Source organism: Drosophila takahashii, chromosome 3R (assembly GCF_030179915.1).
Source record: "Drosophila takahashii strain IR98-3 E-12201 chromosome 3R, DtakHiC1v2, whole genome shotgun sequence".
NCBI lineage: Eukaryota > Metazoa > Arthropoda > Insecta > Diptera > Drosophilidae > Drosophila > Drosophila takahashii.
In genome coordinates this window covers 7,041,872-7,068,620 of record NC_091681.1, presented here as the reverse complement: position 1 = coordinate 7,068,620, position 26,749 = coordinate 7,041,872, and the positions used below count along the sequence as shown (strand labels likewise).

The window sequence follows — 26,749 nt, the reverse complement described above, 5'->3', positions numbered from 1 at the left end:
GCGATATATACCAAATGCTACTTCTGGCAACCCCATGAAGAGTAGCAGATTGGCAGCCCTACACACAAAAAAATTTGCTTGGTAAAATTGACCAACAAAGATAGTTACGTAACTATTAAAATAGTTACGTGTATTTTGTTTTTGCTTTGGGTTTGTGTCTTTGCTAATTGTGTGTATTTTGTTGTTGGGAAATGACTATTTACTTAGTAGAATTGACAATTTTGCTGGTTGGGGCCTGTTTGACAATTATTACAGTTGATTTTACCAAGTTTTTTTTTTTCTGTGTAGACTCGAAGTAGGGGAAGTCCCGAAAATCTGAAGCAGTTGCGAGAAAGTTGCAAGAGATGCTGATCGAGTCTGCTGCGATAAAATTGATAAGTTGTAAAGTCGCTAAAGTGTCGGGATTTAACTCAAGATTTGTGAAACACTTTGTACTTCCTTTAATCTAAATATTACCTTATTACACATATACTTAATAAAAAGTTACCAATAAACATCTATCAATCGAGTATTACTATAAAAGAGTAGATGTCGATTTGCGTCATGTTCCCCCAGCCCAAACCATAAGACCAAAATTCTGGAAAAAATTGGGTCTGAATCGTGTGTTAGAGAAGGTGTGCACTAAGAAAGAATTTTTTAAAATTCGGCTTCTAAGGACTCCCAGGACTCTCGTAAAATGCAAAACTGGTTGATTAAAACATCAACCATTCCCACAGTTTCCAACCAAACCAGTTGATATTTTTTTTAAGCTTTGTTTGTGGAAATCTTTGAAAGTCCAGATGATGAGCCCCAACCGACTTCTGGTTGGGGCACTTCATTAATTTTTCCGCACCGATTATGCGATCGGATCCGTTTTTGGTTTAAAGTATGGAGCTATGCCATACAATCAGTAAGGTATTTTTATTTTTTTTAGACCCACGGTTGATTTTATAAGATTTTTTTTGTTTGCGGGGGTTGCGTGGGGCCTCTTTGGCAGCACGTTGTTTTTGTTTTTCGCAGCACTCACGAACGTCATCAAAATCAGAGCGAGAGAGTAGTGAGCAGAGAGAGGGTCATTTGAAGCGAAAGAGAGGCGGCCAATGTTTTTTTTTCTGGCTTAGAAACACCTGATAAAATTTTTACTATTTGGATACCAGAACGGATTATCTAATGGATGCAAGTCTAAGTCAAAGTGTGTAGCCAACCCATTAAATGCATAACGAAGAGCAGGGAAAAACATTCAGTCGTCACATTTGCATGTGAGAAACGCAATGACAAACACACACATCGATAAATTGGCATGTACATAAGGTGAGATTAAAGTTAGGTTAGCTAAGAAGAAGAAAAACTGGTGCTAAGGTGGGTTAAGGCTAGGAAATAGTGAAAACAGCATTAAGGTGCTAAAAAAGTGTGCCAAGGGTTTGAATAAAATAGGTGGGGTTAAGGTGAGGTAATATTAGGGTTAATGCGGTGTTAAGGTAAGGTATGTTATGGCTAGAAGGATTAGAATATTAGTGCGTTTTAGGTGGATTTACTGTTTAGCTAAGGTTACGCGGGATTTTACTCTGATATCAATTTGATTTTGAATATATGTAAAAACAAGACAGAACGCTATAGTCGGGTTGGTGTCCCGACTATCTAATACCCGTCACTCAGCTAAAGGAAGTGCGAACTCGGGTTGGTGTCCCGACTAATAGTCGTAACTCAGCTAAAGGGAGTGCGAGGGAGATAGATATATGTAGATATTTTGATTGCGTATAACTTTTTAATAAATGGTCCGATTTGAAAAATGTCTTCTACATTTCGATAGGTATAAATATACACAACAAAATTGCATTTATACTTCTCGGAAATCTTTAAAGATGTGGGCGCAGGACCCATTTTAAAATCGTTAGTGGGCGATTGTGGGCGTTAGAGGGGGCGTGGCGCTCGGCTAAAATAAACTTGCGCTGCGTAGGAAGCCAAAGAATATGTGTGGAAAATCTCAACCTTCTAGCTTTTGTAGTTTCTGAGATCTCAGCGTTCATACAGACGGACAGACGGACATGGCTAGATCGACTCGGCTAGTGCCCCTGATCAAGAATATATATACTTTATAGGGTCGGAAACGCTTCCTTCTAGCTGTTACATACTTTTGCACGAATCTAATATACCCTTTTACTCTACGAGTAACGGGAGTAATCAGCAATAAATGCTTTGCCAATAGTAGCAGACAACGACGCTTCGGGTATTGCTAGTCTTACATAAATTTGGTTTTTTCTCGCATATTAACTTCTTAAAACAAGAGGGAACGCTATAGTTGGGTTTGTGTCCCGATTATCTAATACCTGTCACTGGATACATAAAATTTTTTTGATTGCGTATTACTTTCTAATGAATGGTCCGATTTGAAAAATGTCTTCTATATATTTCGATAGGTATAAATATACACAACAAAATTGCATTTATACTTCTCGGAAATCTTTAAAGGTGTGGGCGCCAGACACATTTTAAAATCGTTAGTGGGCGATTGTAGGCGTTAGAGGGTGCGCGGCGCTCGGATGAAATAAACTTGCGCTGCGTAGGAAGCCCAAGAATATGTGTGGAAAATCTCAACCTTCTAGCTTTTGTAGTTTCCGAGATCTCAGCGTTCATACGGACAGACAGACAGACAGACAGACAGAAGGACAGACGGACATAGCTATATCGACTCGCCTAGTGACCCTGATCAAGAATATATATACTTTATGGGGTTGGAAACGCTTCCTTTTCCCTCTTACATACTTTTGCACGAATACAATATACCCTTTTACTCTACGAGTAACGGGGCATTGCGCCCACAATTTTAAAGCTAGGTAAAAAGTTTTACCGAAAATACCACGCCCATTCTAACGCCCACAAATATTCAGTGGGTAGGTATAGCGCGTATACTGCATACGCAGTTGTGCCACTTCCTTCCGCGTTAATTATTCTTTTAAGGTTGGTTACACACTAAAAAAAACTTGGTAAAATCAACTGTAATAATTGTCAAACAGGCCCCAACCAGCAAAATTGTCAATTCTACTAAGTAAATTGTCATTTCACAACAACAAAATACACACAATAAGCAAAGACACAAACCCAAAGCAAAAACAAAATACACGTAACTATTTTAATAGTTACGTAACTATCTTTGTTGGTCAATTTTACCAATCAAATTTTGTTGCTATCGGCTTGAAACTTTCCCAAAAGTCTTTTTTCTATTGCAGGTAGTATATAAGTAGGAACTGGCCGGATCGGACAACTATATCTTATAGCTCCCATAGGAAAGATCGGAAAAAAAACTTTAAAACAATTATAGCTTTGGTGTTTCTTGAAATATTAACTTCTTCTCTTGGGAATGTTATTTTTTAAATATTTAGGAATTTCGTATGAAATTTTGAAAAAATCGGGACTTTAAATCATATAGCTGACACACAAAAGAATTTGCTTGGTAAAATTGACCAACAAAGGTAGTTATTTTGTTTTTGCTTTGGGTTTGTGTCTTTGCTAATTGTGTGTATTTTGTTGTTGTGAAATGACTATTTACTTAGTAGAATTGACAATTTTGCTGGTTGGGGCCTGTTTGACAATTATTACAGTTGATTTTACTAAGTTTTTTTTTGTGTGTAGGAACGGTCGGAAAATTAAATTCAACTTAATAGGAAAAAAATGATTGCTTTGTTGGTTTTTATTGTATTCTCTTCTACTCTAGGATATGACTCTTTTTAAATATTTCCTAATTCCGGTTTTAATTTTATCAAAATTGAACTACTATATCCTACAGCCGTCATACACACAAACAAATTTGCTTGGTAAAATTGACCAACAAAGATAGTTACGTAACTATTAAAATAGTTACGTGTATTTTGTTTTTGCTTTGGGTTTGTGTCTTTGCTAATTGTGTGTATTTTGTTGTTGTGAAATGACTATTTACTTAGTAGAATTGACAATTTTGCTGGTTGGGGCCTATTTGACAATTATTACAGTTGATTTTACCAAGTTTTTTCTTTGTGTGTAGGAACGATTGGAAAGTTAATGAGAAATAATGGAATATTGAACATTTTTGCGATTTGTTAATTAATAGGAATGATCTGCAAGGGTATATAAGCTTCGGCTGGTCGAGGCTAGCTTCCTTTCTTGTTTTATATTCACTTTGGTCAAAGCCAGTTCTATATCGACTTTCTGCGACTCTCTGTTAAAGGTCCATAAGCGGACCGCAACACCTCATTATGAAACCAACAGTCGATGTGGGTGTTAACAGGGGGTGCATCGAGAAACAGCCACGACACACATGACACCAGCTCTTTACGTGCCACAAAGGCGCAATTTAATTTCGACATTCAACGCCTTATTTGACTCACACCCTCTGCCTCTATGTATTTTTCAGGCGACAATTGGGGCCTAGGACTAGCCATAGCCGCGAACATGCATGTGCCGTATCGCATCGAAATTCGCAGGACAATACGTGACCTGCATTTGAAGGATAAGCCGGGCAAAGGTGAGTATCGTATTCGCTGGTCCTTCTGCACTGCGTCAACAGCAAATATTTTTTTAATGAATATTTAAAATGTGGTACCCTGTGAAATCAAAAAAACCTGAAACAGGTACAGTTTAATCGTAAGATATTTGTTGTGTTCAGCATTATCAGAAGGGGCTGTGAACTTGTTCCACTAGTTGTATTTGTCTTAAAAAGTATGGCGATGTTCAACAAGGAGAAACAAGCGTTTCGAATACTATCTCTAAGGGCCGTTTTCTCGTCCGTACTTTAATTTGCCTGCCGGGACAACGGAGCGATAAACAAACAAGAGAGAACGCTATAGTCGGGTGCCCCGACTATCAGATACCCGTTACTCAGCTAAAGGGAGTGCAAAGGAGATGGGGATAAAAACTTTGATCCGCCGTAACTTTTTAACGAATAAGCACAATAAAACTGAATTTTTACTTTTCCGCTGCGCTTGCGTAGGAACTCCTAGAATCTGCATGCAAAATGTCAAGCTTCTAGCTTTTATAGTTTCCGAGATCTCAGCGTTCATACGGACAGACAGACAGACAGACGGACAGACGGACATGGCTAGATCGACTCGGCCAGTGATCCTGATCAAGATCGGTACTTCATCCATCGTGCAAAATTTGCGCGGTTGTATATTGTGCGCAAGTGTTGCCAGACATTTGAGCGTTGTCAATCTGGTTCCACTCTTCATTCGTAAACAGGTGATTCTATTTACAGTTAAATATAAATCAAAATTGGTTAAGTCATCAAATTTATTTTAAAATGAATTCCCAAACGATTTGTCTAAAGTGCGAACCTATCGGTGCAGATATCAAGACCAAAGAAATTACTTCCAACATTACAGTAATGAAGAATTTGTTAAAAAATTTGCAAAAAATTGTTTTGCGACTTGAATCTAAAATAAAGAAGTAAGTGCATTCATTTGATTTTACTAATTCCATATAGTCAAAAACCATTATTGCAGGGAAACGACAATATAGTCATGGGTTAATTTTCTAATAACTCTTAGATTCTACGCATGTGGCAGTTTTCTTATAACTATTGGCGATTGTTAAGGAAGTTTCTTTTGCTATAACGTCTTTTTCAAAACAATTTATGAAGTACCTGCGTATTGAAGATCTTCAATAGCCAAGTTTCCGAAAGTCATTGGAGCCATAGATTGCACGCTCTCCTGTTCATCGGTATACCGTTTACCGCGAAACTTTCTTTCTGCCGACATTGTTTTTATTAGTTTGAAATTTTGTTTATATCATTAGCTGTGTTGTGACTGCGCCGATAGAATACGGGAGTCAATGACTAGCAGAAGTCTGCTATGGGGACTTTGCTGTTGCTCGTTAAGAAAAACAAATGGTTTTACTTCAATAGTTTCACTTGAATTTAATTTGAATTGATTTTGGAGAGCAACAATGGTTGGCAATATAAAAAATGTGTGTTCAGTTTTTTTTTCGTTAAGATCGTAAAATCGTAATGGCTGCTGAACTTATAGATGGGTCCCTTGCTCTAAGCAGGATTGGGTCTGGTATCGATAGGAATCGATGAGGTATCGATTATAGGGTTGTGGTATGCACTAACGTTAAGTCCTGAACGTTACGACAACAAACGACCGTACATGCCGCCCCGCAATGCTGGGTCCAGCATTAAGACATCCTTCTAATGGTAACTGAAAGAAACAGGTGAAATGTTTGCTGTGGTATGGATGTGAGATCAAAGTGCGTGTCTATTGTTCAATATTAGCTTTCTCGACTTTAGCTTCCGTGTAATTCGGAATGGGTAATCTGCAGAGCTTGGATACTGATCGCGTATATGTACCCGAATTTGTATAGATTGTTGCAACTCGTACCATCCCATCGGCTCCAGGGTGTAATTCTAGAATACGACCTAGTTTCCAAGCGGTTGGACCTGTCCTGTCGTCCTTGATTATAACTAGGTCATTGACCTGTAGGTTCTCTTCCTCTTGTCTCCACTTAGGGCGTGCCTGAAGGTGAGACAACCGATCTGAGCTCCACCTTTTCCAGAACTGGCGTAGGATCCGTTGTCCCTCCATGAACTGTGTGTTGAGCGACTTGTCCTTGTCACTAGGCGTAGAAAGCGATTGCATGGAGTCTCCGATGAGAAAATGAGCTGGAGTCAACACTGTCAGATCGTTAATGTCCGCAGTTAACGGGCATAATGGCCGAGAGTTAAGGCATGCCTCGATCTGAATGAGAACGGTTGATAAATGTTCATAAGTCATTGGGTATCCTTTGAAGGAACGGTGAAGATGAGTTTTTACGGCTTTGACGTTAGCTTCCCAGAGTCCTCCGAAGTTTGGGCTGTGTGGGGGGTTAAAGTGCCACTGAATATAGCGCTGTGTGAGTTCTGGGACGACTATCTGGTTGATTTCTTGCCGGAACTCGTTAGACCACAAGTGTAGGGATTTATCTGCTGCTATAAAATTTGTGCCACAGTCACTGTACATGTGCCGCACAAATCCGCGGCGTCCGATGAGAGCCAAGAGGAAATGTTGTGCTGTGAGTCCTGTCACCAGCTCTAAATGGATAGCTTTACTGGCTAGGCAAATGAATACTGCAATGTAGGCCTTGTATGTAGTGTGTCCCCTAAATCTCGAGGACTTGACCTCGATAGCTCCTGTGTAATCCACACCTGTGGCTTCGAACGCTCGATTCGGCGGATTAACACGATGGTATGGAAGATCTCCCATTAATTGTCGAGAGGGTTTAGGGCGATGCTGAAAGCACGCCACACACTGTCGAAGAACTCCTTTTACCGCTTGTTTTCCATTAATGATCCAAAACTGGTGCTGGGTGATCGCACGAGTAAGTTGCACTCCTACATGCATGGTGTTCAGATGGGCGTTTTTTATGACGAGGTATGAGGTAGGATGATAGGTGTGCGTTCTTGAGTGGTGAGCTGCAAGGCGTTTCGGAGTCTACCCCGCACTCTGAGGATCCCTTGGGCATCTATGAATGGCAACAGTTGGCTAAGCTTGTTAGAATTTGGGAGCGATTTATTTGTTCGCAACTTGGACAGTTCGTTAGAGAATGCTTACTGTTGGACAATGCGAACCAGAGTAGACATTGCCTTGGAAAACTCCTTTACGCTGATTGGTCCGGAAAGCGGAGCCTCCCTTTTGCAGCGAGCATTATGGATAAAGCGATTAATAAATGCTGTGGAAAATACAAGTCGATTGTATGACGAAAATGACTCAACGAAGGAGTCAGTGGATGAACAGGTGTGAGCGTGTATAACCTTTGCTGCCTGTTCTTCGCAGAGTGTGCTCGGATCTGGAGATGTAGGAGTTACCTTGGGCCAATGATCTTCGGGTTCCTGCAACCAGTCTGGGCCGTTCCAACAGAGCTTATATCTCCTTATATCCATGTACGATCATGGCGTCTGACCAGTAGTGCACTGTGACACGCATATGAGGCACGTGAAGTTGCTGCTGGATCCATGTGGCGAGTTTGGCAGCCAGAACTGCTCCTGAGAGCTCCACTCTTGGTATGGTGAGAGGCTTTGTTGGTGTTACCCTACTGCGAGCTGCGACTAAGTGTGTGTGTATACTTCCAGCCGTGTCGAGTACTCGAAGATAGGCAAATGCTGCATACTCGAATGTGTTGAACTTCTGGAAGCTGTTCGAAATATTGCTGCCAACGCTCGGCCAAAGATTCTGGTAACATGTCATCCCAATCGAGTGCACTGTATGTGCCATCAGGTTTCTGCATACGGAAACTCCATACGTCCTTGAGGAGAATCTTGGACATGACTATCACGGGTGCTAAAAATCCTAATGGATCGAAGAGCCGCGCCACTGTTGATAAAAGAGACCTTTTCGAAAGTGTGGGATTGATCGCGAAATGGATTTTGAATCCGTAGACGTCAGGGTTGGGCTGCCAGTACAGTCCAAGCGTTTTAATACTGTCTTTATTGTCCATTTCGAAGATTGAGTGGTTGCAGAGATCTACTTCGGGAATATCGCTAGGCAACGCTGGATGGTTTGCTGCCCATTTGCGAAGATGCATACCGGCAGAGCGGAGGGCTGCTATGACATCGTTTCGTACTCGAATGGCACCGTCCGTGGTCTCATGGCCGCTTTGTACGTCATCCACATAAATCTCCCTTTGCAGCACTTTTTCTGCTAGCGGATAATTTTCTCGTTCGTCCTGAGCTATTTGGTGGATCACTCGAATCGCCGTGTATGGCGCTGATGCCGTTCCGAAGGTAACTGTGGTAAGACGGAACTCTTTCAACTCTCCGGTTTTGTCACGCCACCAAATGCGCTGGAATTGAGAGTCCTCTGGATGCATGTCGATACATCGGTACATCCTTTGGATGTCAGCCACGAAAACGTAGCGATAACAACGCCAATTTAGGATTACTCCTCCCAAATCGTTCTGTAGAGCTGGGCCAGTACATAAGATGTCATTCAGTGATTTCCCGTTGGAGCTCTTACAAGAGGCGTCGTAAACTACCCTGAGTTTAGTAGTCAGGCTGTCCTCCTTCAGGACTGCATGGTGTGGAATAGTGCTGCAAAAGACGCCGAGCTTCCCATTTATGTTAGTCTGAGAGTGACTGTCTTCGCTTGTAGTGACTTCCTGTATTTGCTGTAGGTCAAAATATTCCTCGATTGCTTGGACATATTGTTGATGAAGCTGATCGCGATGCTGCAGTTTTCGCTGTAATGCGTGGAAACGATTCAAGGCTATATGTTTTGACCGGCCTAGCACTTGTGACGGGTCGAACAATGTTTTCAGCGGTAAGCGGACCATGTATTTTCCGTTGGGCTGTCGAACATGGGTTTTACGAAAGTGTTCTTCACACCATCGTTCCTCTGTGGTGAGTTGGCGTTCAGACGGCACGCTATCTAGTTCGAAGAACCTTTGCACCAGATGATCGAGCTTCGTGACGTTGCAACGGACAGTGATGGAGTGTGTCATGGATTCCATCACTGGTCCAAAAACAATCCAACCAAGAAGAGTGTTTTGTGCGATTGGTTCCTTATTAGTTCCTCGTCGAATTTCTGGGAGCATCAATTGTAGAATGAGATCAACGCCCACAAGCACGTCAATACGACTGGATCGGGCAAAATTCCAAATGTTTCTAAGTTAATTACATTTTTAATGCTTTTTAAATTTGCCTCGATGGATGCTATATTTTTGGATTCGTTACAAATTCCCAAGTTAAACTGCTTTTTCCAAAAAGTTTCCCGACGCAAGGATTCTTAGCAAAAGGACCTCAAAGTTGAAACATTGATTCGATGCATTGTTTGATACCTGGGGAAACAAGGAAAACTAAAAAAAGCACCTAAAGCTCCAACTCTTTTGGGTAAAAACAGTGGGTGTAATTTTGGAGACGAAATTCCCGAACAATCTTCTTCGTGCGCCCCTCGTCTTTAACATAATTTAAATTTTTGCAAAATATTTGATTTAGAATGGCATGCATTGGGTAACCCGTTATTTTATCCTAATTTAATCATTTCATACTAATGTATTTTTTAAATCAAAACAAAAATTCCATATGCATTTAATGGGTTGGCTACACACTTTGAATTAGAATTGCATCCATTAGATAATCCGTTCTGGTATCCAAATAGTACAAATTTTATCAGGTGTTTCTAAGCCACAAAAAAAACATTGGCCGCCTCTCTTTCGCTTCAAATGACCCTCTCTCTGCTCACTACTCTCTCGCTCTGCTTTTGCTGACGTTCGTGAGTGCTGCAAAAAACAAAAACAACGTGCTGCCAAAGAGGCCCCCCGCAACCCCAGCAAACAAAAAAAAACTTATAAAATCAACCGTGGGTCCACAAAAAAAAAATAATACAAGAGAGAACGCTATGGTCGGGTTGGTGTCCCAGCTATCTAATACCCGTCACTCGGCTAAAGGAAGTGCGAGGGAGATAGATATATAAACCTTTTTTGATTGCGTAGGGGGAGTGGGGCAATTTCGTCACTGGGGCAATTATGTCACCTGCAATATTTAGGAATCCATAAGTCGTAAAAATATTTAATTTTTTAGTTTTAGTCCTTACATTTTTTACATTTACATTTTTACATTTTTTTTGCACAGAAGGTCAAGATAATTAAGCTATAATATTAAATGTGTTTTAATAGTTCAAAAGCTACAATTAATTCTCGACGAAATTTTTTCTGTATGCCGCAATTATAAAGGGATAAGATACAGTTTTTTTTATATAATACACAGTGCTATAATGTGCATTTCTGTGTTAGTAATTTTTAACTACGCGCTTAATTTCGGCAGAAAAATAATTATTTCTAAAAAAGTACTGTGTGGGGAAATTTCGCCACCCTATGCTTAGGGTAAACTCGCACCTATTTTAAATACATATTTTTTTATTGGACGAGCTGGCTAACGAACAGACTACCAGCAGCAGCAACAAATATAGGACGTCAACAAAAATGGTACGCCTGATCAGTGTAGCATATTTACAGGCGTAAAATTCCCTACATTTTTCAGGTGACGAAATTGCCCCAGTGGTGTGGCGATTTCACCCCCCTATGTGGCGAGATTGCCCCAGTATATTGGTTTTACTTTTTAATTTTTTTATATATCACCAAGGTAATTAAAAACAAGAAAGAACGCTATAGTCGAGTGCCTCGACTATTAGATACCCATTACTCAGCTAAACAACTTAATAGAAATCTTATATGTTCTTATATGTTATGTTATTCTTATATGTTCGCTCGATTTTTACCCAGGGATCTCTTTCTAGAAGTGGCTTTCTAGAACTTTCAATTCTGCCTAGCACATCTTCCGTCTCTCTCTAGCGCAGGTGAATGCACTTGTAAAAAACGTAAACGAGCAAAAAGAGACAAAATGCGCGCCACATTTCAAATAATTAAAAATTTGCATTAACATAATGTGAATTAGAGTGACCACAGAAAAAATGGCAGATTTTTTCCAATGCCATTTCCTAGATGGCGCTAGTGTATATTGTATTGCGCCACCTACCGTCAGATATTGGTACTACTGGTCATGAAAGGCGGAAATGTAGGCGCTGGCCAGCTTTAAGCGTTTTATGGGTTTGTGGGCGTTAGAGTGGGCGTGGCAATTTTTTACTTGGCCAATCGATAGGTATTGTCGAAGCTAATACATATCAATTACTATTTTCATAATAGCTTCTAAACTGTGGGCGTTAGAGGGGGCTTGTGGGCGTTAGAGGGGGCGTGGCACCTTTTTGAAACAAACTTGCGCTGCGTAGGAGCTTCTAGAATATTCATGAAAAATGCCAATCTTCTAGCTTTTATAGTTTCCGAAATCTCAGCGTTCATACGGACAGACAGATAGACAGACAGACAGACAGACAGACAGACAGACAGACAGACAGACAGACAGACAGACAGACAGACAGACAGACAGACAGACAGACAGACAGACAGACAGACAGACAGACAGACAGACGGACAGACAGACAGACAGACAGACAGACAGACAGACAGACAGACAGACAGACAGACAGACAGACAGACAGACAGACAGACAGACAGACAGACAGACAGACAGACAGACAGACAGACAGACAGACAGACAGACAGACAGACAGACAGACAGACAGACAGACAGACAGACAGACAGACAGACAGACAGACAGACAGACAGACAGACAGACAGACAGACAGACAGACAGACAGACAGACAGACAGACAGACAGACAGACAGACAGACAGACAGACAGACAGACAGACAGACAGACAGACAGACAGACAGACAGACAGACAGACAGACAGACAGACAGACAGACAGACAGACAGACAGACAGACAGACAGACAGACAGACAGACAGACAGACAGACAGACAGACAGACAGACAGACAGACAGACAGACAGACAGACAGACAGACAGACAGACAGACAGACAGACAGACAGACAGACAGACAGACAGACAGACAGACAGACAGACAGACAGACAGACAGACAGACAGACAGACAGACAGACAGACAGACAGACAGACAGACAGACAGACAGACAGACAGACAGACAGACAGACAGACAGACAGACAGACAGACAGACAGACAGACAGACAGACAGACAGACAGACAGACAGACAGACAGACAGACAGACAGACAGACAGACAGACAGACAGACAGACAGACAGACAGACAGACAGCCAGACAGACAGACAGACAGACAGACAGACAGACAGACAGACAGACAGACAGACAGACAGACAGACAGCCAGACAGACAGACAGACAGACAGACAGACAGACAGGGCTAGATCGACTCGGCTAGTGATCCTGATCAAGAATATATATACTTTATGGGGTCGGAAACGCTTCCTTCTAGCTGTTTTGCACGAATACAATATACCCTTTTACTCCACGAGTAACGGGTATAAAAAAGGGGAATGTCACATTTTAGAGCTTGGGGCTAACCGTATTCAACAATAAAAATAGAAATATGAAAACGTGTCTCAAGATGGACAAAAAAAAGCTTTGAAAAAATGCTGACGAAATTGTCCCACTCTCCCCTATAACTTTTTAATGAATGGTCCGATTTTAAAAATGTCTTTTACAATTCGATAGGTATAAATATACACAACAAAATTGAATTCAAACTTCTCATAAATCTTTAAAGGTGTAAGGGCCAGACACATTTTAAAATCATTAGTGGGCGATTCTGGGTGTTAGAGAGGGCGTGGCGCTTGGCTGAAATAAACTTGAACTGCGTAGGAAGCCCAAGAATGTGTGTGGAAAATCTCAACCTTCTAGCTTTTGTAGTTTCCGAGATCTCAGAGTTCATACGGACGGACAGACGGACATGGCTATATCGACTCGGCTAGTGACCCTGATCAAGAATATATATACTTTATAGGGTCGGAAACGCTTCCTTCTCCTTGTTACATACTTTTGCACGAATACAATATACCCTTTTACTCAACGAGTAACGGGTATAAATACCTTACTGATTGTATGGCATAGCTCCATACTTTAAACCAAAAACGGATTAACGCATAATCGGTGCGGAAAAATTAATTAAGTGCCACAACCGGATGTCGGTTGGGACTCATCTTCTGGGCTTTCGAAGATTTCCACAAACAAAGCTTTAAAAAAAATATCAACTTGTTTGTTTGGAAACTGTGGGAATGGTTGATGTTTTAATCAACCAATTTTGCATTTTTCGAGAGTCCTGGGAGTCCTTAAAAGCCGAATTTTAAAAAATCCTTTCTTAGTGCACACCTCCTCTAACACACGATTCAGTTCCAATTTTTTCCAGAATTTTAGGTCTTATGGTTTGGGCTGGGGGGACATGACGCAAATATACATCTACTCATTTATAGTAATACTCGATATATTAATTTCCTTTCAGACAATGCAAAATTTGTCGAGCTTAAAATTAATAATTACACATGTCAACAAAATTGACTTTATTAAAAGGTGCAGGCCTATTGGCATTAAAATATGTTAATATAGACGTATATAAGCATATCTGCATACTTAGTTTAACGGGTGGTATTTGGGCATTCGCGGTTTGAAAAATATAGCATCATTTAATGTTTTGATTTAAGATATCTTCAAGGGTCTGTGCTCAATTATAATAAAACCTATACCAAAAAATTGCTTAGATGCCCTTTTACATAATTGCATTTAAGGTTCCATCGTAATTTGATTTAATCAAAGCCTATGAGCCATTGTAGTAATTTGTTCACCTCTATTCCCAACCAACTTGATGCGGTAAACAGGCTTAAAAAAATAAAGGCGTCTTTCACCAAATTTTTAAGACAAATAAGACCATTGTACGTCAAAGGATGGAATTTATAGAATTTTTTGAAAAGTAACAAGATGCATTTAGCGTGGCGTCAATTTATTTCACAAACGTGTATGTACATACAAATTCGAAGTATTTATTTATTATATAGCTCATTTTCACTATTATTATTATTATTTTAACACTAATATTATACAGGTTCCTCTTTTGTAAGAGATAACGCTGACGTTTAAATGTATTAAATGATAGACTTCATTCACGTTCGAATTATTAACTTAAGTTTGACAAAAATACGTGTGCTTCTTATGTTCTGTTCTATGCGAGATTCTGTCAGCGAGTGAATGCCAGTGCGTTGCCACTTTTCTCACGTCGCAACTGGGTATCGAGTACAAATTATAAATACTGAGTACAGAAAGGGAAAGATAACAGATCAGAAGGTAAGACCGCTTCTAGTTGTCCTTGTCTCTCCACTACCGCATCTCACAATCGGCCCTCCTGACGCAGGATTCGCCCCAAACGCCTTCATGTACTCTGCAACTGTCGAAGTCTTATAAGGCCCTTCACCTTCTCCTACCCGTTCGACTTCATACCTTCCATGGTTACCGACTTTAACTACTTTATACGGCCCTAAGTACTTTCCTTTCAGTTTTAACCCAGTACCATACTGGGTGCGTTTAATAGCTACCAAATCTTTTAGTTGGAACTTCTTTTCTACCTTTCTTTTGGCGTCAAAAGCTTTCTTGTTCTCAGCTTGGATACTCTGAATGTTCTTCCTTGCTTCCTTCCTGAATTTGTCGCGTTCATCATCTAACTCAGAGATCAAACAATCCTGGATCAATGACTTGAGCTGGACATCTCCTGAGATACGCATATCTAGTCCTGTTATGAATTTAAATGGCGAAACTTTGGTACTCCTCGGCTCTGTGTTGTTTATAATCTGCTGTACCTTACCTACGTGCTTATACCAGCACCCTGGACTCTTATGGCTAAGTTTAGATAGCATTGGAACAACTATTTTGTGCGCTCTACCTGTCCGTTTCCCCTAGGTACGCCTGTCGCAATCAGCAAATGTTGGATTTTCTCCCTATCGCAGTACTCCTTGAACAGGTGGGAAGTAAAAGCAGCTCCACGGTCCGAAACTATCCTGTACGGATTTCCAAAACAAACGGCCTGACGTTCCAAACAACTAACAACTTCTTCAACTCCTGTGCTCCGAGTAGGATATAGCCACACATACTTTGAAAAGGCATGTACAATGACGGAAATGTGATTGTAGCGCTTTTTGGTCAACTCCATTGGACCAACATGATCGACATGGTATGTGACGAGCGGCTTGCCTCCTTTGTCGATCGGTGTAAGAAACCCTTCTTGCCTACCAGATTTTGCATTCACAAGAATGCACTCTACGCAACTATCTACAACTCGCGATACCTTTTCCTTCAGCTTCGGAATATAGTACGACTTTTCCACCAAGTCCTGAGTTTTCTTCGACGAGAAATGTCCTTGCTTGTGACTGACTTGGTTTTACGGCTCATGTAGAAAACTGGATACCACAAGTTATCACCGGAATCTCGTTGAAGCAAAACGGCTCCAAATCCGAACTTGGATGCATCGGTGTGAATCTCCGTTTCAAGCGAATGATCATAGAGCTTCAGAACTGGTCCACTGATCAACGCTTCCTTGAGCTTTTCGAATGCTCCTAGCTGCTTGTCATGAAACTCAAATTTCTCCTCTTTGCGCAATAGGTCGGACAACGGTTTGGCAATTACGGCGTATCCTTCCACAAACCTACGAAAATACGACGTCAACCCTAAGAATCGTTGGACTCCTTTTCTGTCGCGCGGAATAGAAAATTCAGCTACTGCTCAAGTCTTCTCATCACCTGGCTTAATGGTACCATTTTCAACGACATAGCCTAAGAAATTAACTTTGCGCTTCAACACCTGACACTTACTCCAATTTATGCGCAAACCATTTCTCTGTGCCACTTCCAAAACTCGCTTCGATTTCTGAACGCCCTCATCGATACTCTTACTCGCAATGATCACATCATCCATGTATACAACAGCATCCTCTTTCTGAATCGAATCACGCAAAACCGCCATGATAAACCTGGTAAACACTGCTGGAGAGTTTGTTATACCGAAGGGTACAAACAGGAACTCATACTGCCCACTCTGAGTTACGAACGAGGTATACTTTTGTGATTCTGGCGAAATAGGCACGTGAAAGAAACCATTAGTCAAGTCTAATGTTGTAAAAACTTCTCCAACTTGCAGCTTTTCGATTACGCAATCCATGTGAGCTGTTGGGAAGTTATCTCGGACAATCTTTTCGTTTAGTTTGCGATAATCGCAACACAAGCGCTTCTTCCCGTTCTTTTTATCAACAAGAACCACTGGCGAAGCAAACTCGCATGTACTAGGCTTGATAATTCCCTCCTCTAACCATTCTTGAACCTGATCATCGACAATTTTCTGATCGCAATAAGCCAAACGTCTGGGATGTTGAAAAACGGGCAACTCATTTGTCAACAAGATCTTCATCTCGACTGGGGAAGTGAGATTTATCTTCGGTTTGTAGTTCTCGATCAATGATTCCACTTCAAAAGCTACTTCCTGACTCAAATGCTCCAAATCTACTCCCGAAACTGCCTCATAGTCCTTTGTGGTGATCATGCACAGACTCTCGAACTCGGTAATTAGCTGCACACAAGAACTTTGCCCTGTCTGGTTATCGTCGGATCCTTTCTGTGGTCCTTGCTGAGCACAACGAACTCTTGTTGAAAATATAGTACCAGACTTGGTTACCAACATGTCCACGTTGTCTAAGATTGGTGTGCCTAAAATTGCGTCAAACTTCATATCCTCATCTGGTATGACATGAAACTCGACCGACATATCAATACCATCGATAACAACACTTGTTATGAAGCTTCCGAATGTTAGAACCTGACTTTCACCGATCCCTGTCAAAACTCTCTGACGACCCATCAGACTGCCAACTCCTACGCCTAGCTTCAAGAACACACGCCTACGCATCAAACACAATTCGGCCCCTGTGTCCACAAGTCCTTTGAATTCAGAATTCATGCAAATCACGGATTTCAATTCCAAGCTCGACGAAAAGGAATCACGCGATGGTGTTGAAACGACTTTATCCTTCTGAACAACATTTGTTGCTCTCTCTGTTTTGACCTGTACTTCTGCCTTACACTGCGCTGCTCGATGTCCTGGTTGATCGCATTTGAAACATTTTTCTTTTACAGGACAGTCCTTCTTCATGTGCGACGAATCTCCGCACCGGAAACATTTCCTAACTGATCCAGCTACCGCTTCTTTATTCGGGTCGTTCACAGCCTTGCTACCCTGCGAACCATATTTGTTTACTGGCTTGGATGAACCACGAGATTTCTGATAAGCGTCGATTTGTAGCTTAAGGTCTTTAAGATTTCTAGCTTGATACAGCATAGCCTTATTAGATCTAGCATCCGGGATACCCTCAACGAAATACTCAATCAGACTCTCTTCTTCCAAATGAATGGGCTTGGCGATTTCCATAAGTGCATAGAGGAATTCATGCAAGGATTCACCCTTATGCTGCTGTCGTTTTCCCAACCTGCGATGGACTTCTGCCCAATCTTTGATATTCCTCTGGCTACGCACAAACATCTTTGCTGCTCCACTAAGCAACTGCTTTGCATAAACAAACACCTGTAAAGGGTTCCACTCAACTGTAGCTGCACAATCTTCCAACTCTCCTATCCATTGGTTTATATCTGGGGAGTTCGACCCAGAAAACTGCGAAACACTGCCCTCGACGTCTTTCAAAGTGAACCACGATCTACCCTGTCTTTCATTGCCTAATCCTTCATGCCAACCTGCATTTGGGCGATTTACAGTGGTTCCTGCGGATGACACTGATCTACCATCTTCTCCATTATCCTCCGTTTCTGACTCACCTCCTTCATTCAATCCAAAGTAGGTCAATAATCTCTCTTGCAATTCAGCTTTCAATCCAGTCGTACCCAATTGCAACTCCGACAACTTCCGCCGCAACTCTTCGACTCGCAATGCCAAGATCTCGCTTCTCTCCATTTTACAAATTTATCCTGTAGAATATTAAGTTTAAACAAAGTTTTCTCAATTCTAATATCAACAGCAAAAAGTAAATAGATTAACCACCCTGTATCTGCAATGTTGATTTTAGCACTGCTTGATTTCAATGTTACCCCACTAGCTTACATACAACTTGAAATAAACTTTCGGGCAACTCTCCTCCAATAGTTCGCCTCTCGCTCAATGAGGTCGCCTCTGTTACTCGTCGTATTTATTGCTTACGCTTGCATCGCGTCACAAATACAATGATGATATCCAAACTCAACTGGAACCTTCTGGATGTCTTCGTCTGCTGCCAAGATATGTGTACCAGCCCTCCGCTTACACAATCCTGCACGCACGCTCCGATGACCACACTAGATCCAATGTCTTGCTCGCTCTATCTCCACTGCTTCCAGCCCTTGTCCGCTGCTTCTCCTAGATCTCACGCCGTGATCCGCTGCCTCGAAACTGCTCCCAGCCACAAACCGCTGCTCCGCAATTTTTTTCAGCTCTGCGTCCGCTGACTTTCAAAGTTCTTGCCTCCACAAAATCCGCAACTGTCTCTGCTTATATGTGTGTGTCGGCACTTCTCTGTGTCTTTGTACTTGCGTTTTACTTTGCCTCAGTAGCTTGCAAATGTACGCCTCTATGATGAAACTCTTCGCCTTGCTGTCAACTCCTGCCTTTCTTGTCACACTCCAGCCAAATTGCTTATGACGATTTGCAGATCTCCTCCAGCCCAATTTGCGAAATTTCACCAGCTCTCTGCTTTCCCTGCACTCCACGTGATTTGCGCAAAACGAATGTTATAGCTCTGTCGAATGGATGGCCATATCTCGAATGAGCCCCCAAAAATTGCAGGTTCCTCTTTTGTAAGAGATAACGCTGACGTTTAAATGTATTAAATGATAGACTTTATTCACATTCGAATTATGAACTTAAGTTTGACAAAAATACGTGTGCTTCTTATGTTCTGTTCTCCGCGAGATTCTGTCAGCGAGTGTATGGCAGTGCGTTGCCACTTTTCTCACGTCGCAACTGGGTATTGAGTACAAATTATAAATACTGAGTACAGAAAGGGAAAGATAACAGATCAGAAGGTAAGACCGCTTCTAGTGGTCCTTGTCTCTCCACTACCGCATCCCACAGTTATTATTAAATACTTACGTTTGAGGAAGGGCAGCGCACTCAAAATATCTAGTTCCTCTAGAAGGTTCTTTAAACGTGTGTCGTCCGCGCCCATCATACTGGCTTCACTTACTCCGCTTCACTGGCATAAAAAAAAACAAGCATTTAACGAGAGCCGAAGTGAACTTCGGTAGCTTCCCGAAAAATTCCACAGAGAATGTCACTCTCATTTTGAATCCATCTCATTATACCCGTTACTCGTAGAGTAAAAGGGTATACTAGATTCGTGCAAAAGTATGTAACAGCTAAAAGGAAGCGTTTCCGACCCCATAAAGTATATATATTCTTGATCAGGGTCACTAGCCGAGTCGATCTAGCCATGTCCGTCTGTCCGTCTGTCTGTCTGTCTGTCTGTCTGTCTGTCTGTCTGTCTGTCTGTCCGTCTGTATGAACGCTGAGATCTCAGAAACTACAAAAGCTAGAAGGTTGAGATTTCCCACACATATTCTTTGGCTTCCTACGCAGCGCAAGTTTATTTTAGCCGAGCGCCACGCCCCCTCTAACGCCCACAATCGCCCACTAACGATTTTAAAATGGGTCCTGCGCCCACATCTTTAAAGATTTCCGAGAAGTATAAATGCAATTTTGTTGTGTATATTTATACCTATCGAAATGTAGAAGACATTTTTCAAATCGGACCATTCATTAAAAAGTTATACGCAATCAAAAATTATATATCTATCTCCCTCGCACTCCCTTTAGCTGAGTTACGATTATTAGTCGGGACACCAACCCGACACAGCGTTCGCACTCCCTTTAGCTGAGTGACGGGTATTAGATAGTCGGGACAACAACCCGACTATAGCGTTCTCTCTTGTTTTTTTGTTCAGAACGATTTCAAGAATGCTTGGGGATAAACGAAATCAAGAATGATGTGTTCTCAAAAAGCCAGAAAAGACAAAATACTGAAATCAAGAAGATTCGTTCTTGGTTTTTTCGTTCTCAAGTTTTCTCAATGTATGAACGCTGAGATCTCGGAAACTATAAAGGCGGCTAGAAGGGGGGACTTCTCGTGAAAATTCCTGCGCTGCGCAAGTTTGTCATCACAGTGCCATGCCCACAAACCGTAGGAGTATGTGGCGCCCACATTTCCAAAGATTTGTTGCAGTGTACATTTTGTATTTAATTTGTAAATAGTCATCGGCATGCAAATAAATTTTTCAACCCGGACCAAACACTAAAAAGTTATTCCTTTAGCTGAGTAACGGGTATTTTATATTCGAGGTACTCGACTAAAGCTTTCTCTCCTCTTTTAACTTTAATTTTGAAAAATGCCATTCTCCATGCTATTATGTCTTACAAATTTGTGATTTGATTTCGACTTTCAGCAATCATTATCACTGCCCCGCTGAACGATGAGAGTACCACACGCCTGCTGACCAGCATCGAAAGGGAGTGGGCGGGGCAGGCAAAAGAGGATGCGCAGGATTCGGGGTCCCCAAGGCGGCACACTAAAATTTTACTCGTCGACATGGCGGCCAGCTCGTTGGACATCCAGCATTGGTTCTACAAATATTTGGCACGGATCAGTGAGTCAGTGACGGGCAGCTCCGGAGGTAACACGAGTTCTCCGGTCGGGCTGGTCAGCAGCAATCTGTTGGTGCTGACTCTGCTAAGCGACCGACATCGACACTTTCTGAATGCGGCCGGATTGATGGCAACAATCCGGAATTTTCGCACGCCCATCGGAAATGTTGAAAATGGAAACTACACGGAACCACCGCCCAGTGGCCTTCGCAATGCAAGTCTGGAAAAACTGTACCCGTATCGCAGCCTCTTTCCACTCTACGATACGATTGTAACTACTACCACCCAGTCGGATACACCGGAAGCCAGTCCCAAATATGATTTCGTGGTACTGGACATTGTTTGGGACGTGCGGGCGGCTAGTTACAAGTGGCGACCTCTGCTCATCCTGGAGAGCGACAGAGGGAGGAGTGAAGGAGGGTCAGGAGGCGGAGAGAGTGGCTCCTACATCACCCACTCCGTTCAACCAGGGTACGACGAGTGGCTGCTGGTCAGCAGAGTCCTTTTGTGGCAGTGCGGCGCTATTTGCTGGACCATCGCGGCGATTTGCGTGGGCCTTCTGGTCATCATCGTAGTGGGCATTGTGGCCGCAGGGATTGCGATGAGGTAAGTCATTTGATGTTTCGATTTTCATTTTAATGTTCAGTAAGTATGGAGCTTCGATTTACAGTAGCGCCCTGTACCTTTGCATCTGCGGTCTATATTCTGGTGCCTATCAAGGGGAATTGATTTATTAACGACTATCAGTCCGGTTCGCTGGAACAGACAATAAAAGTATAACGAACTAAAATGATTTTACACTACACAAACCAAGAGTCCGAAGAAGAATACCTATAATAAATCCTTGCTTTGGAGAACTTTTCGGTGAACGCAGTTCATTTTGCGATTTCAAAACCAATTGAAATATATCGCATCCATCGAGGTAAATTTTTTATGTAACAAAGTGCAATCAATATGAAACAATTTGTTACGCAAAACCTTAAAACCTCAATTTTAATGCTGCAGCCTTAGAAGCGCGATTCTCTGACTGCTCCTCTTTAAAGATTTTTCGAAGTTCTTTCGAATGAATATGGGTACTTCCACCAAAAAGTCCACCAAGCCAAAAACCTTTAAACTTGAATAAAACATATTTTCACATGATTTTGCCGCCATATTAGTTTCTAATTAGTTGGATCCTGAGCTCAACTAAAAATTTTGAGCATAGTTTGATTATTTTTATGACAAACCCCAATAACACCAGTTTACAAAATAAAATCGACCTCTTCCTCATCGAAGACAACCTTAATTTTCCGGTAAGATACAACTCCCTGATTAAGAAATGGGCACTTAAAATTTTTTTTATGGTGTCATTTTTTTTTTAAGTGTAAAAAACGTTTTTGGCCTTTTTTTAATTTCTAACTCGAGCTGTGACTTACCGATTGCGGCCATCGAAAACTCATTTTACAGGTAAAATAATGCCCTCTAATTTTCTTATACACAGCATTGAGTTCCATTCATTAGTTCAGAAGCTACACTTCGTCAAACTTGAAAAAGTTGAAAAAAATCCAAAAACGCTGGCATAAATGGCTTCATTAAAAATACACGCCTAAAAACCGAAATTAATTTTAAAGATTTCCGAGAAGTATAAATGCAATTTCGTTGTGTATATGTTTACCTATCGAAATGTAGAAAACATTTTATACCCTTGCAGAAGGTATTATGATTTCAGTCAGAAGTTTGCAACGCAGGGAAGGAGACGTTTCCGACCTCATAAAGTATACATATTCTTGATCAGCATCACTAGACGAGTCAATCTAGCCATGTCCGTCTGTCCGTCCGTCTGTCCGTCTGTTTCTACGCAAACTAGTCTCTCAGTTTTTGAGCTATCGGGATGTAACTTTCCCAAAAGTCTTCTTTCTATTGCAGGTAGTATATATGTCGGAACCGACCGGATCGGACAACTATATCTTATAGCTCCCATAGGAAGGATCGGAAAAAAAACGTTAAAAAATTCTAGCTTCGGTGTTTTTCAAATATTACCTTCTACTCTTGGGAATGTTATTTTTTATATATTTCTGAATTTCGAATTAAATATTTAAAAAATCGGATCACTATATCATATAGCTGCCAAAGGAACGGTCGAAAAATTAAATGGAAATTAATAGGAAAAAAATTATATCTCTGTTGATTTTTATTACATTCTCTTCTACTCTGGGATATGAAATTTTTTTAATATTTCCTAATTTCGATTTTAAGTTTAAAAAGATCGAACTACTATATCATATAGCTGCCATAGAAACGATCGAAAAATTAATGTAAAATAATAGAAAATTTAAAATTTTTGCAATTTGTAAATTAATTGAATGATATGCAAGGGTATATAAGCCTCGGCTTGCCGACGCTAGCTTCCTTTCTTGTTTCAAATCGGACCAATTATAAAAAAGTTATACGCAAAAAAAAAAAATTATATATCCATCTCCCTCGCACTTCATTTAGCCGAGTGACGGATATTAATTGTTTTAATTAATTGCCTTCATCAGGTTGGCAATGTGTTCTGTTAGCCAGCCTCATTAAGAACATCCCTGATTTAAACTAGCAAACATGCGCAATTAACCGCAATATTTTTGTTGTCCAGCTCCGTCAGGTGAAATGCAACTCATGAAAATTTAATTAGCAAGCGCGACACAAAACAAAACAGGGCACCTAATATATACGGCCGGAATAGACTGCTGGACAAAGACGAGAATAAACAGAGTGGGTAGAAAAGGAGATGTAGCGATGTTTATAAATCCTTGGGTGCATCAGTTCATAAATCGCAAGATTCAGATTATTGTAGAGTAAAAAAATTCAAAATCAGCATCTCTTCAAACTGAAAATTTAAATAAATATTTATTTATTATTATTAAATAAATTATTATTAATTATTATTATAATAGGTATTATAGGAAGATATTTTAACATTTAATTCATTCTTAATTTTTCTAACTCGTGCAGAAACTACTTTTTACGGAAGCGGCTCTCCAAAGGTCCGAACAAGATAGTTCTTTCGGCCAGCGACTTTGTCTTCCCCGTGGATTCTCGAAGGGTGAGCACCGAAATTCTTTTCTAATTCCTCGGCCCACTTTATTTATAATGTATCGTTTTTCAGGTTGATGAGGGTATAGAGGCCATGCTCTGTTGTTGGCTACAGCAGCTGCAGGAGTTTGGTGGGCCTGAAGTAGATAAACCGGATCTCCTGAAAGGCTCCATAGGCTCTCTTAAGAATCTAGGATTTGTGATACCGGGTGCAGCTGGTCCGGGAAGTTCAGGCTCAGGCATCACAGCCACGGCGAACGGGAAAGGTGCCTCCTCCGCAACGGGCAGTTTGGCCAGGCACAATCCTGCCCATTTAGACATGAGAGCTCGATACAATGGTGATCTTGTGCAGCTGAAGGAGGTGCATATGAACGGTTCCGCAGAGTTGCGTACCAAAGCGATGGATCTACTGGTTATGGCCCATGGCCTGAGGCACGAAAATATCAACCCCTTGATTGGATGGTTATCCGATCCCAATCGGACGGCCATGGTCTTCGATTACTGCTCCAGGGGATCGCTACAGGATGTGCTAATCATGGATGAGATCAAACTGGACTGGTCATTCCGGCTGAGCTTACTCACCGATCTGGTGAGGGGTATGCGATACCTGCACACCTCTCCCTTGAGGGTTCATGGAGCCTTGACCTCCAGAAACTGCGTAGTGGACGCCCGATGGGTCTTGAAGATCACTGACTACGGATTGAACTCTTTTTACGAATCGCAGGGACTCCCGCCAAGGCCCAGAAGTGCCAAGGAGCTGCTGTGGACAGCTCCAGAACTCCTACGGAGCATGAAGCACCACCAGCAGCAACACCACCATCACCACCAGCACGGACGTATTCAGTTAGGGACCCAACTCGGAGACGTCTACTCCTTTGGAATCATCATGCAGGAGGTGGTAGTCAGGGGGGAGCCCTACTGTATGCTCTCCCTGGCTCCGGAGGAAATAATAGCCAAAATCAAGAAGCCTCCGCCCCTGATTCGGCCCTCTGTTTCCAAAGGAGCCGCTCCGCCGGAGGCCATCAATATCATGCGCCAGTGCTGGGCGGAGCAGCCCGACATGCGTCCCGATTTTAACTCGTAAGTAAGAGTACATACATATGTATGTATATTTGGGGGGTCGATTTGGGGGTCTGCTAATCTAAGAACAATTCTTAGCAATATTGCTAAAGAAACGATGTCTCAAAAACCTCGTTTGACCCTCCGCATTTGCAAGAGAAAAATGCTGTTTTTTATCATAAGTATCTCGGTTGTTTTGAATTTGGAACATTTGTATGGACGCGACAAACGTTATAAATCGTTTGGGCGAACACAATCTATGGGCCATCCTAGGCCATTTTCTCCAAAAAATATGCCTATATGCCTAAAACCGCATTCGCAAAAAAAAATTACTGGTATTTCGTTTAATTTTTGACAAAAATATCATCGTAGCCGATACTTACATTTAAAATATTGAAAAAAATGCTTTAACGGAAAAAACACTTTTAAGCAGGGACCGTAATCATTATAAGTGTGTGACGAAGTCACAAATTTGACATAAGTATATAAGCGCATTAGCATAAGATTTAGTTTAATAGGGCACGAAGCCACACGTTATCTAATTTAAGAGGGCACGAAGCCACACGTTATCTAATTTAAGAGGGCACGAGGCCACAAAGTCAGTTATATGTTAAGAGAACTAGAAGTACAAAGAGAACTAGAAGTACAACCCAGCGGCGAACAGGCGAATGGGGTCTGGAGAAAAAATGCATTACATGTAAAGAAAATGTAACCGATTACTATCGCTGCTTTTCGTTAGAGAAGTTGTAATCAGGGCTCCTATGACTTCGTTTTTTCGTTCGCTAACGATTTCCCTTCGTCAAAAATCACAAACACACATAAAAACAAGAGAGAACGCTATAATCGAGTGCCTCGACTATTAGATACCCGTTACTCAGCTAAACAACTTAATAGAAATATGCCTCCTTTTTTGTTTTTCGAAGCTGGAATTAGCTCCCGTTTTTTACCCAGGGAACTCCACGTGGAGGCCTTCTAAAACTTTCAATTCTGCCTAGCACATCTTCCGTCTCTCTCTAGCGCAGGTGAATGCACTTGTGAAAAACGAATACGAGCAAAAAGAGACAAAATGCGCGCCCTTTTCAAATAATTTAAAATTTGCAATAACATATTGTGAATTAGTGTGACCACAGAAAAAAAGGACAAAAAGTTCAAATTAACCATCTGAATAGATGGCGCTATTGTATATTGAATTGAGCCATCTACCCCAAGATATTGGTACTACTGGCCATGAAAGGCGGAAATGTAGGCGCTAGACAGGTTTAAGCGTTAAATGGGTTTTGCGGGCGTTAGAGTGGGCGTGGCAAACTTTTACTTGGCCAATCGATATGTATTGACGAAACAAATACATATCAGTTACTATTTTCATAATAGCTTCAAAACTGTGGGCGATAGAGAGGGCTAGTGGGCGTTAGAGGGGGCGTGGCACCTTTTTGAAATAAACTTGCGCTGCGTAGGAACTCCCAGAATCTGCATGCAAAATGCCAATCTTCTAGCTTTTATAGTTTCCGAGATCTCAGCGTTCATACGGACAGACGGACAGACAGACAGACAGACAGACAGACAGACAGACAGACGGACAGACGGACAGACGGACATGGCTAGATCG

At 41.5% G+C, this 26,749-nt stretch overlaps 1 protein-coding gene across 1 annotated transcript in view; it reads left to right on the top strand.

Annotated features, from left to right (window-relative positions):
* Nucleotides 1-26,749, top strand: part of LOC108060248 (uncharacterized) — a 275,381-nt gene that overhangs the window by 235,156 nt on the left and 13,476 nt on the right. The window contains exons 6-9 of the mRNA XM_044394777.2: nt 4,367-4,477; nt 20,832-21,636; nt 24,004-24,094; nt 24,158-25,164. Of these exons, the coding sequence (XP_044250712.1) occupies nt 4,367-4,477; nt 20,832-21,636; nt 24,004-24,094; nt 24,158-25,164 (2,014 nt within the window). The remainder of the gene's footprint in view (nt 1-4,366; nt 4,478-20,831; nt 21,637-24,003; nt 24,095-24,157; nt 25,165-26,749) is intronic.